At 36.4% G+C, this 13,506-nt stretch overlaps 1 protein-coding gene across 6 annotated transcripts; it reads left to right on the forward strand.

The window, feature by feature from the left end:
* Positions 1–8,107: 8,107 nt before the first annotated feature.
* LOC112191629 (adenylyl-sulfate kinase 3) lies at positions 8,108–12,614 on the forward strand. Of its 6 annotated transcripts, none has more exons than XM_024331012.2 (7): positions 8,108–8,240; positions 8,421–8,566; positions 9,847–9,996; positions 10,931–11,061; positions 11,170–11,254; positions 11,957–12,003; positions 12,137–12,614. In XM_024331012.2, exons 2-7 carry the CDS (start codon positions 8,443–8,445, stop codon positions 12,236–12,238), a joined length of 639 nt encoding a protein of 212 aa, XP_024186780.1. In that variant the 5' UTR covers positions 8,108–8,240; positions 8,421–8,442; the 3' UTR covers positions 12,239–12,614. The 6 variants fall into 6 exon arrangements, with proteins under 6 accessions (XP_024186780.1, XP_024186782.1, XP_024186781.1 ...); XM_024331014.2 differs by having other exon boundaries at positions 8,439–8,566; XM_024331013.2 differs by having other exon boundaries at positions 8,442–8,566.
* The last annotated feature ends 892 nt before the right edge of the window (positions 12,615–13,506 follow it).

Consider the following 13,506-nt stretch of genomic DNA (forward strand, 5'->3'; position numbering starts at 1 on the left):
TCTAGACTATAATTACATATCAAAAGTTCATCCTCTATATTCAAAGGTAAGCAGTTAAAATTACTATTCATAATTTCTATTGTTGACAGACTTGAGTTAATTGTTATCTGTAATAGTACTAGCAAATAATTAAAAAAAGAAAAAGAAAAGCTGAGAAAGTTGAAAAACTTTCGAGATAATCTTAACAGAAAAACTCCCGATTACTGGGATATCATCTATAGACTTCAAACAAGAATCTATAAAGTCGAACAAGATATTGAAGATATCTTATATACTCTTAAAGAGGAACAAAAACCTCTTGATTATTTGAGCATTGGTTAGATCCGCAAATCACTGGTATCAAAGCTTGTAAAATAGTTCAAAAGGGGAATCCCCCCTAATGGGGACAATGTCTGATTTAATATTAAAGAAGTTGAATTCTCTACTGAAATCCTCTGATGAGAAACATCAGATCTTGCTGAAAGAATTATCTAGATGTCAAGATCATCTAGAAAAACTACCTGCTATAATCTACCAATTAGAAAAATTGGAAAACAAAATAGATTATATCAAGGCACTTCCAAAAACGGAAGAAGAAAAGCTAACAAGTGTTAGTACAAAAATCAATGAACAGCAAAAAAACGTTGGATTCTATGAAAAATATACTGAAGGACAAGAAAGTGCCTACAGTAAAAAAGAAAGCTAATGGATTTAAACCATTAGAAAAACCTGAGAAGAATCCTGTTCCAAACATGATTTTTCTTGGACCATCTACTAGTCAAACTAGTATTCGGTATGAAGACCCAAAAGAAAAAAGAGATGTCAAAATGATGAGCGTCTTCGGGAAAAAGAAAGGAGTGCAACTCCTCAATGTTGAAGAATTCAAATTCAACGAAATCGAACAGGAGGTAAAAAACTCCTCAATTCCAAAATTAGATTTTAAACAAATCTATAAAAAGGGAAAGTTTGATGTGTTGGACAGCCACCACTTCAAATTATTGGAATTTACAACCCCCTCAACAACAGGAGAAATAGATCTTCTGATGATCACTCCTGAAGAAGTTGCCCGAGCAAGAACAAAAAATTATCAATTTATGCATATTGGAGCAGTCCAAGTAGGCATAAAACTTCTTGCCCAAGAAGGCATAAACTGTTCAGTTCTATGTGTCTTACAAGACAAAAGACTAACAGATTTTCAAGCTAGTCTGTTGGGAACCCTTGAAGCATCTTTATGCAATCAAGTGGCTTATTTCAACTGCTTCCCAAATTTCTCAACCAACTTGAAAGATGTAGCTCACTGTCTAAGACTGAGAGTCAAAACAGATGGCATATCGATGAAAAAGGATATGCAAGAACTCGCAATAGTATACAGAATATACTATAAACTGATGAGTACCACAGTAGAACCAAAGACAAGGATATCAAATATCTCAGGTCTTACTACTGGATTCCTCACCAATCAGAATAACCATTCACAACAGATTCACAAGATTACTTGGAATGAAGTAACTTTTCTTATTGAATGGAAATTGTCTGGTCCGAAAAAACTAGCAGAAAATGCCAAGGCTGCAATATATGAAAGCAGAAAGACTGGAGATATCAGTCTAAAATTCGACGATCACAGAAAAAGTGACGTCTGTCCTGAGAACATCAGGATAAACAAAAATCTTCTCAGAAGAAGCTACAACACTAGTGAAGCTAATGTTAGACTATTAGTGGTACAACTTACTCTGAAGAACCAACAGAGTCCATCACTGAAGAAGAATTAGAAGTTGATCTAAACAGACCAGTAAATATGCTCAGAGCACAAAAGCTCTATGACCTCTATGATGAAGCAGAGTCCTGCGAAAATCCTGAACGATTAGAAAAACTAATCGAAGAGATGAAAAATTTCAAACTTGGAAAGGAAAGAAAACTCCTTCCCTATCAGGATATTGAAATGGAAGAAGGAGAAAACGAAACAGTCATCATAAGAGAGAAGGGAAAAATAAAACTCCCTTTACAGAAAGCCCCTACGGGCAAAAATGGAGAAAGAAATTCTCAAAGATTTGTCCTAGAGGACAATATACCAAGAATACCAATTTCCACTCATGGTATCTGGCTAAATCTAGACAAAGATCTAGACAAGAGAAAAACTCTTGACTAATGGGTTGATAGCCTGATGATGGCTTCTGCTCTAACCCTTGGAAAATTCAAAGCACCAGATCTTCAGATGTACTATGAAACTACTCTTACCGGAGTAGCAAAAAAGTATTACTTCTCTTTCAAAGAGACTGCCAGAGGAAAAGACTGGCTTGAAGAGATCAAAAATTCAAAATCTCTTTATGATTTTACAGTACCCTGTACGATCAGTTCTGTGGAGATCTTTTGAATCTGAGTGAAAAGGCTAAAGAAACGACCAAATCAAATATCTATGCTCTCAAGATTTGTGACATGAGATATTTTGAAGAATACTTGAATGAATTTCAAGAATATTACTGTACAATCGGTGAACTAGAGAATACTGATCTAGTCAACCTGTTGCACAGGAAACTCCCTGAACCATGGAGAACAGCTGTGAGAGAGAAAGCATAGCTGAAAAACCAATTGAAAGATTTTCAGTTGGAAGAATTGCAGATAGAATTAGGCAATTACTGAAAGAGCAATGTAAAGCCAATCTTAGAGCTAAGATGGCCAAGAAACAAATCAAAGGAGTTGAAAATTTCTGTTATGGAATATTGGATATGCCAACCAATTGGGGATGTCATGAATCCAAGTTCCACAGAAAAAGAAAAGAAAAATATTACTCGAAAAAAATTCAAAAGGAGTAATAAGAAAAAAGATTGGAAATTCAAGAAAAGTTCCAAGAAACAACAGGATGAAGATCCTAAAAAGAAATTCTTCAAGAAAAGAAGAATCACCAAGTCAATCCTCAGAATAATCAACCAAGCAAGAAAGCTTGCAGATGCTGGTTATGTAAAGCTGAAGGGCACTATGCCAATGAATGCCCGGAAAAAAGTAAAAGATCTACTAAAGCTCTATTTGAAGAATATGAGTCTATAGTAGAAAAAGCAAACATGAAAGGCTACGAAATAACCTATTCTGATGATGACGATGATGACAGGTCAGTATACTCTGCCTGGTCTGAAGAAGAAAAATCATCTGATTCTAAAATAGATTTTGAAGTAGAGTACTTAGAATCTAGACAGATGAATGTTCTACATGTCAAAAACTGGGAAGAAAGTAAGACGGAGGCAATAACGTGTTCTTACCAGGTGAACCCTGGTACATTTATTTGTGACTACTGCTTGTGTCATGAAAGAGTGGACTTCCTATGTTATGTGAAAGGTCAAAAAAGACTTATCACAAAGAATGCTTCATAGCTAAAGCAAAAAGAAAAACCAAGAATGGCCTTGTCAGCCAATTGGTAGAACAAGAATATGAAGAATATTTCTCAGAGAAAAAAGAGAGAATTAGAAAAAATGTTCCAAGAAGCTATGGAACCCTCTTCCTAAAAAATAAAGGAAGAAAAAATCGAGGAAGAAAAACTTGATATAAAAGAAGAAAAAATAATCAAGGCAGAAAACCTTGATACAATAATCGAGGAAGAAAAACTCAATGCAACCATTGAACTGGTTGAAATACTAGAAAATGTTCCAGAAGAATGTAAACTATTCATACCTCAGGAACAAGCTCAAGAAAGTGAGCAACAACAAGCGAAAGTCGTCTCTACTAGTAGATACAGCAACTACATAGAGATTGGACTCAAATTCCCTTATCATAAAAAATATCATCTACATGCATTTGTAGACAATGGATCAGGATTTACAGTTGCAAAAAGGTTTGCAATTCCAGAAGAACTCTGGAAAGAAGAAAAGAAAACAACAACTACTGGTGTTACGTTTGATGGAAGCCATATTACAATGAATAAAGTAGCAAAAAATGTTCATATCACCATTGGTGGAGGAACATTTATCATCCATAATGTTTGGCAATCTGAAGGTCAAGGATCAGATTTCTTGTTGGGAAATGATTTTATTCTCCAACAGAGATTCATCCAAGATGAAGAAGCGATAGGCTTCAGAAAAGGAGAACGGGTGTTCTGGGCAGACAGGCTTACTCAAGCCAAAAGTGTAGTAGGTCCCAACTTTACCACACAATATCAGAGATCGCAACAGAATAGTGGTGATCTTACCCCCTACAAACCCAAATTTGAAACTATCCTCCAAATCAAACAACAACAAGAAATACTTGTTGAAGAAGCATCTTCTGAAGAAGAAGAAGAAGAAGAAGAAGAAGAAGAAGAAGAAGAAGAAGAAACAACTAGCACAGATGAAGAAGCTAGTTTCATTCATGAGCATAACCTCAAGCATTTTCAGAATAAGCTTGAGTCTCAGAAAATTCCCATTCTTGACAAAATCAAGAAACTACTCGAGCAAAATATCAATGTAGACCCTAAAAAGTTTTGGGAAAAAGACCCAATAGTCTGTAAATTGAGATTACATGATATGAATGCCATCTGTCATGTTAAAGCCATTCCTCAGTACAAAGAGGAAGATCAAAAAGAATTCAGAAAAGATATTGAAGATCTCCTGAACAAGAGATTAATTCAACCTTCCACTAGCCCTCATCATGCTCTAGCATTCTACATGAGAAACCACGCAGAAAACCTCAGAGGAAAAGCTTGAATGGTGATTGACTACTGAGATGTCAACAAGAAGACTGTCAAAGACAGTTATCAAATGGCTCAAGTAAGAGTACTGATCAACCAGCTCAGCGGAGCTAAAGTCTTTTCAAAATTCGATGCAAAGTCGGGTTTTTGGCAAGTCAAGATGCATCCTAAGAGTGTTCCTCTCACTGCATTTGGAACACCACAAGGTCATTACGAATGGTTAGTAATGCGTTTTGGTCTAAAACAAGCCCCTTCAATCTTCCAAAGAAAGATGGACAACATCTTCAAACATGTGGCTGAATTCTGTGTCGTCTATATTGATGACATTCTTGTCTTCTCCAAAAACAGAGGTTGTAAAGCTGATAGTTCAGCATGGAATTATCCTAGGTGAAAAGAAAATCTTCTTTATCCACGATGAAGTCGATTTCCTAGGAATAAATATCAAGAATGGAGTAATAAAACTCCAACCTCACATCCTTGAGAAAATCTGGAAGTTCCCAGATAGGATTCCTGACGCTAAGAGTCTAGAGAGATTCTTAGGAGTCATAAGCTATAGGAGATATTTCATTCCCAAAATCTCAGGACTAACAACAATGTTATCTCCTAAAACCAGTTCCAAAAGAAAATGGAACTTCACCACAGATGATGAAAACATTGTGAAGCAGATAAAAAATCTCTACAAAAACCTTCCTCCTCTACAACAACTAGAGGAAAATGATGAAATTATCCTCCAAACAGATGCGAGTGATAATTACTGGTCCGGTGTTGTTCTGGCAAAAACACTTGGAACTAATATTGAAAAGATCTGTAAATTTTGTAGCGGCAAGTTCAGCCCTGCAGAACTGAATTATCCCACAGGGGAAAAAGAAATTTTGGCTGTCAAGAAAACGATTTTAAATTCTCCAGGTTTTCTTGGAAAACCCTTTACTGTCCGCACCGATTGTGCTAGAGTAAAGAATTTCAAAAACTTTAAACTCGATAAAGCTGCTGATAGAGGGAGATTAGCCAACTGGCAATTATTTCTTAACCAATATGATTATATTGTTGAATTAATTGCAGGAAACAAGAACTATCTTCCAAATGCCTTAACCAGAGAACTGGCCATGTTCAGCCGAAAAGATGACGACGAAGGTCGTAATCCCAGAAGCAGAAGTCCTGGGAAAGAACATGAACCTGATGAGGATCCTAAAGAAAAAATCCTCAAAAGATTCTTGCTAAGTCCAAAAGGACTAGCCATAACTGATCAATCCCAGGGTAAAGGATTGGCTAGCCCGTCTCAAACGGCAGACGATAAAGGCTCATCAAGACCGTTGACAGCTGTTGCTTTGCCAAAAAGCAAACCAACTCCAACTGGAGTTATAAATGTTTTTAATTATGAATTAAGAACCTTTGTTGATCCTGTGTTCAGAACTGGCAGGAGGCTAGCTTACCACCAGAAGGCAATCCTAGATAATCTCTTATTTGCCTTTCAAGAAAGAAATAGTGGTATTATGTTCCTAGCTTTGTTTGCCCTAGCTGAAGAACTATATGAGAATGCTAGACCACAGCATGAAAGAAATCAAATGCAGCAGAGTGCTGTTAGAAGTGAAAAAAAAATCACTATCTTGAAGATCCTGAAAGTGCTTGAATTCCTATCATAGCACTAAAAGAATAAGATTGGTTCGAATTCCATAATCTGATAAGAAAGCATAATTCTGAGGCCTGTATTCCTCCAACTCTCTTCATTATTGCTGGACCTTATGTTGGAAGATACTTGGTCAATGTTCAGAGTGAGCATCCTCAAGAACACAAGCTCTGGCTTGTTGAAAATGGTTTTGTCCATAATCTATGGACTAAGACAAATGGTGATCCCAAGGGACTGCCCCCTATAATCGTCAACACAGTCAAAAATGTTAGAAAAAATGACTGCATGCTGAGATTGAAGTTCATATTCACCCCGCCAGAATGGATTCAGAAAACAAACGGTGAAGTTGAATACATTTCTCCGTATCATTATGTGAGAATCATTCAAAGAAGATATCTTTAGCCAGCCTGTGTTGCCTACAATGGCCAGCCAAATTCAAGCATTCCATGGATGAAGGCAATGCCACTAGAATACATCAAGAAGATTATTTCTGAAGTTACCAAGAATACTTTCCTGGCAGCAGGAGAAAAAACAATTATCACTGCTTACGATCATCCTGACGTTGTCAGCAGTTACCTTTTCCTATCTCTCACAAGAAAGGAGATAGACTCGACACTGGCATGCTTACAGTGGGTTGAAAAGCTTGAAACAGACAACCACTACAAGATGTATGTTGATGCAGATGTCGAAGACAATGCAACAACTGCTCGTATGACCCAGGCAGATAACGACTCATTTGTCCTTGGTCACAATTCAGAAACAGACGAGAACATGTGAAGCAGCAGGTGTAGAAAGCACCGAAAGTACTTTTGGAGCTTTTCCAAAAGCTACTTTTGTTTTTCAGAAAAGAAATGTGAAAAACATTTCACCTTGAAGAATCTGTTTTTCCCCGTCCGACCTCCACCAACAGGAGCACTCAGGAAAGTAGGAAATCATGGAGTCGTTTTGTACATTTAGATGTTTTGAATTCCAGTTTGAGTTCCGCTCCCTATATAAGGAGCTTTAACTTCAGTTGTTAAGCATTCGAAAACTTCTATATCATAATCTCTCAAGAAGTAAGAAAGTTATAGTAGCAGGGTGCTCTTTCCTTCCTGTCTTGTATGAAATAGTGTGATGTCACTACAAGTAAGTATCTGTAATCATTCTTATGAATAGCTAAACAGCTTCTTAGCTGTTTACCTGAGAATGAAGCTCTGAATTTTAGTCTGTAATTATGTTTGAATAAATAATTTCAGATTGCTCATCCACCTTGTCATTTTATTTTAGTTTGATGTTTAAAAATGTTTATATCTGTTTTTGCCTCTATTCCTGTACTATTTTTAGGCTTGAACTTTTTGTTACTTAGAAAAAATTGCGTCAGTTTAAGATAGAAACAAGCAGCAGTGATTCCGTCTGTTAAAGTAACCGTTAGGTGAAAAACTTGGGCATGTTGAAGGCTAGTTTTGTTTTTTTTTTCAAGAGTTTGAACAGGTTTTCCTAAGAAAAAGCAAAAGTTAAACCTAAAAAGTCAGCATAAGATATAATAGGCACTAGTGTAGAAAAGACTACCCCTATTGGTCTTTTCCTCTCAGATTTGTGTAAATGGGCACAATACAAACTTGTTGGTGCAAATGGGCAAAATACATGTGATTTCTGGGTAAACAAGAATTAACCCAAAAAAAAACTCTTTTTTCCTAAAGTAGAGAAAAGCCAAAATATGGAGAAGCCATTGAAGTTGCTCTTAGAGGAAAGTTTTGTAATAGAAAAATTTGACGATTCGTGTCGCTCAAAAAAAAAAAAAATTTGACGATTCCATGTCAGCAAAGGACAAAAGGGGTTGGTAATGGACTAATGGTAGCAATGGAAGGAAGAGGAGGATGCGTCCAGATTCATTGACAGCCCCAAAAAGAAGCAAAAGACCCCCTTGAAAGCAGGGAATACCAATAAATGGAAAAACTTCTTATTCTTCGTCGCCTCCATCCCTCCCGGCCTCGAATTAAGTGTCAGGTAACTGACCTGGGTTTTCGTTTTCTTTTGAGTTTTGATGGGTCGTGCTTAGAATGTGGGTTTATCATGATCACTATGTTGTGCTGCATTTTCAATTTCTTCATATATTACTTTGCATCGATCGCATTCTGGTCTCCGCCACTCATCATGTTTCCTTTATTTACGAGTACATTTTTTCAGTGGTTTTATATTTTTCAGCAGAATGTCTACTATCAGCAACTCAACAAATATATTTTGGCAAGAATGTCCTGTTGGGAAAGCTGAAAGGCAGAAACTACTCAACCAAAAGGGATGTGTTGTATGGATTACAGGTCTCAGCGGATCAGGTTATTGTTATTATTATTATTATTATTATTATTTTTTTTTTTAAACTGACTTCCATAGTTACATATTCCTTCTTTTTGCTATGGAACCATGTTTCAACTAATTGCACTTACACACGAGAACCATTTGATGTTCATTCTGTTATTGAGTTTTGTTTTTTTTCTTTCTGGGAAAGTGATCCCTAGTTCTCCGGAATATGTGGATTAAGCCTTTATGGTTAAATAGGGAGAAGGAGTTATGATTCTTACTTATGGTGAATTACTAGTACAGATGAGACAGTACAGCAATGAAGTGACAAAGAAATAACTTTTACTTGTTCAAATAACAATAGAGGTTCGTATTAAAAAAAATAAAATAGAATAACAATTGAGGTGAAGCAGGGTCAGGAACAATGAATCTCTACAATAAAGCGATTCATTTTGCAAGTTCGTTATTATAGGTAGTTCCTGCGAAGGATCGGACCAATTTCTTCTGTTGTGCACCACACACACACACGTGTGTGTGTGTGTGTGTGTATATATTTTTACAAACTCTGGCTTTTCACACTTTCAGTGTTTAGGTAAATCCTCACTATATAGCTACAAGCCATCACCATGTTTATAGGGTCATTAGTACATGAGTCATTGGAAGATCCTAACTGACAGAGTGAAGAATTCCGATAAAGATAATGACACATCAGACATTTTATCATGTGATGTCAGTTTCCAAGGTAATAGATCTGTAATCCAGGTGTGGATCTTAAATGGTTTTAATTAAAACAAAAATATCTAAATTTCTTTTGGTCTTAACATTTTTTTTATTCATCTGTCCTCCCCCTCCTTTCATCATTTTTCTTTCCTAAATGAAACGGAAAACAAATACACATTATGGAATGGGCTCTAGAGGAAATAAGACAAGAGAAACCTTAACAAAAGACCATCCTACATTTTAGTCATCGGATAATGTGAACTAGTCCAACCAAATTGAGTGAGACAAGCTATTCTGGAACTGAATAACTTCGGTTGGCTTCTAACTGGGTTTTACTAGTACAGTTGCAATTCCAGTCTACAGCCCGTTTACAGTATCACAATTCAAAGTTCAGCTGGTGGCCACTTAATCCAGTGACCAGTGACTATATTGATTGAATCCTCTATTTTATTACATACCGAAGCATGTATAACTTCTATGAGTGGGCTTTCGGCAAGTCCTACATGGTTCATGGTTTAAACATATGCTTTATTCCAGCCACTTTTGTAGTCTTTCTAATTACTATATGCCTTCTTGAACTCGTTATTGGAATCAGGGAAAAGTACACTGGCGTGCTCACTAAGTAGAGAACTGCACTCGAGGGGAAAGCTGTCATATATCCTTGATGGTGATAACCTTCGACATGGTATCAACAAGGATCTTGGTTTCAAACCAGAAGACCGGACTGAAAATATTCGCAGAGTTGGTAAGTGTCTGAGGAAACATGGATTAACTTCAGTTAAGATAATTTTTAAGGCTTGTACTGGCAGCAGATGTTGGCCACTCTTAGCATGTCTATTTACCTAATTTCCATTCTATGCGTGAGGAGGAGAAGCGCGGGGGGTGGGGGTGTTGTTGAAACCTATTCCTGCATGCCTAGTTTAATTGGAATTTCAGCTTCTGATGTTGTGGACTTGTGTTTATGTTGTGTATGTATTGTTAGAGGGTGTTTTATGACTCACCCAAATGATGCAAGTTGGATCTTCTTGTTTAATGGCTTTGCTTTTATTGTGCTGAATATATTTGACAGTTTCTTGATGAACCAAAAATTTCATCACCATAAGCATGGATTAGATTTTCAAAGCTTTGATTTATTTATTTATCTTCTGTGGATCTACAAAAATTTCATCACCATGTTGTTTACTGGGAAATGTGAGGAACTTTTTGCATTTCCAATTAATATAAATCTAAAATAAAATGATCAGTTAAATGTGATGTCTAACAAAAGGTGGTTGTCATTATAAGAATCTAGAGAGTAGTGAATTCTGTAAAGAAAGCAGGGTGGAAGATGGGTTTTGGCTGCTGGTCAGTTTCTCAAAAATCTGGGTCATGTAGCAAGTTTGAGTGCATCATACTAATACTAGTTGGTTACTGCTCAAGTATGACAAAATGTAATTAACTAATACAAAGATCAAGATGCATGATCTTACAACTGCAACAATGCGTTCTAATGGGGAAGAATACAAACATGAAAGGATTCTGCAGAACTAAGATGTATATGGCTGCCTATGACTTTAAAATTTTTATTTTAGAGTGGGAGACTGTGTTAGCATGGAAGTCATCAGAGATAGAAGCAGAACTTTGTTCAACTTCACCATTACATGAGTTCTCCTTGACTGTGTTATGTTTAAGCTGTTAAGGTTTTATTGTAGGGGAGATCGCAAAACTGTTTGCGGATGCAGGATTGATCTGTATTGCTAGTCTGATATCTCCTTATAGGAAAGATCGAGATGCTTGCCGTGCAATGCTACCAGATGCAAATTTTATTGAGGCAAGATGCAAGACTCCTTTTTATGGCTTTTATTGTTATAATCTGGTAAATTTTTTCTACTTATTCTATTTAGTGAAGATGGATTTCATTTTACCTGCATGATGACAGGTTTTCATGAACATGCCCTTAGAGTTATGTGAGTCAAGGGATGCAAAAGGCCTTTACAAGCTTGCACGTGCGGGAAAGATTAGAGGTGTGTTTTTGAAACATATTTCAACTCCTACATTTCCACATTGGCAATGGACCAACTGTTCCTCCATCGCTTCAGAACAGAAAGAGATTTAAATTGAAAAAAAAGAATTATAAAGAAGCCAGAATATAGATTGGATAAGAGGAGCCACACTAATCACCTGCCAAATGGGGTTAAATATGAAAAAGGAAGAAGAAAGAAATCCATCTTGGCAGACTTACAGGACTATAATCTTTGCCATCATTTATTGCTTTCATATGTTATGCATTCTAAGTACAAAAGGAAATTTAGTCCCTGTCTTGTTTGATTAAGAAAAAAAAAATTGTATTACATTCGTCACCCATCATTTTTTTTAATAACATCTTCGACCTGTTATTTCTGAAGATAGTTTAGCTCATTGCATATATTATATGAACTTGCAGCAAGCCTAAAAATCTTGTTTTCTTAAAGTTGCAGCTACTTGTAGTACCAAGATAATTAGTAAGCATTAACCGAAAATATTCATGCGTTGTTCGTGGTTCTGGGTCCAAATCATAGATTTGTAATTTCAAACTTGTATTTTGAAAGAGAAAAAAAATTATGTCTTTGTTTAACAAATAGTCTTGCTGTTAGCAAACCCTAAATACCAATCCACTCTAATTGCATACCATATCTTCTTTCTCTCCCTCTGCCAGCTAGTTTTCAAATAAATTGTTCTAATTGCAGGTTTTACCGGAATCGATGATCCATATGAACAACCACTGAACTGTGAGGTATGTATATGTTGATGTATAAAAAGAAAATATCATTCACATGTGGATATTCTATCAGCCTATCAGACATTTGGTTGATTCAGAGACATGATAAAATCGATAGCTCGCTGATGAATGCTCCTTATGTTGTCAGATAGAAATCCAGCAAAATAATGGAGTTTGCCTCCTGCCTGCAGCCCTGGCAGGCCAGGTACTGACATACTTGGAGGAGAAAGGCTTTCTTCAAGTTGAGTGATTCACCGTTCTTCAACGGCCTTTGATCTCTGTTAAAAGCAATTCTTTTGAATATAGGGTATCCTTCAAAACATAATTGGTTGGATTGACCCTGCTTCAGGACCACCTGACTTCTTTCAGTGGGCTAGTAGGGGTACTAATTGCTAGGAGTGAGTACGCATTGTCGTTAATGTCTTTTCTTTACAATGATCCATAGGGTCAGAGATTCCAAGTTCCACAGTTTAGAATTACACATTATTTTCTTTAGAAGGTAACTCTTGTGGTTTATGATGAAACAGCAGCAAAGGTCTGATGGAGAATTTTCCTATGATCTGTTTATCAGCAACTTTTGTACCTACATTTGAAATTAATTTAATATACTGTTCCTTTACCAAGTAGTTTCTGATTGTGGTTGATGACCAATTCTTCAATGTATTTAGTTGCAGCTCTAATGTTGAACTTCAGCAGAAACAAGGAAACATTTCAGCTACTGCGCGCTACATTGTATTTGTATATAAGTCTGATATTTTGGGTGGCAATTTGAACTAGATATGGGTGTTGGCATGTTGCAGCCAGTTTATTAAACTTAACCCACACGGTTATGTGGAACAAGATTTTGTATACTTTCTTGTCGTAGTAGAAGAGGGCAAGACGCCTTAGCAAAAATTGTACTTCCACAATCAAAAATGTAAATAACTTCCAACATATATCACGTTTACACCTCTCGCAAACAACTTCGTATTATGTAACTATATCAAAATGTCAGTCTTCAATGAAAGAGTGCGGGATTACATTCAACTTTTACAACACTTGCAAATTCTGCATTAAGTTCAGATTTTGGTGGGTTTGGAGCTATGAAATTGACAGAAAACAAGCTGTTGATTTAACAGCCTCCTAGATCAACTTGGCCATAATCTCATTCCTCTTTCTCTTCAGCTCAGTGCTCTCTCTCGTAAGCTCCAACTCAGCAATATGCAGCTTGTTCTGAAAGAATAAGTGGCTCAGCATCAATCAACTCTAGATACTTCTTCACAATAGTCTCCGACAATCCTAGCTCTTTGAAATATTTATCAAACCCAATAGCTGTTGACTTGTGAGTCATCACTTGTAGAAGAAGTTTACTTGGAGGAGAAGTAAACTTGTAGGAGAAGGAAACTTGTACTTGGAGGACAAGTATACTTGGAGAACAAGATGACTTAAAGACCAAGATGACTTGTGTTATACATGTAGAGGTGTAGGCCATGTATATAACCTCATATATACCATTGAATGAATATCAATCAAAAATAT

Source organism: Rosa chinensis, chromosome 3, assembly GCF_002994745.2.
Source record: "Rosa chinensis cultivar Old Blush chromosome 3, RchiOBHm-V2, whole genome shotgun sequence".
Taxonomy (NCBI): domain Eukaryota; kingdom Viridiplantae; phylum Streptophyta; class Magnoliopsida; order Rosales; family Rosaceae; genus Rosa; species Rosa chinensis.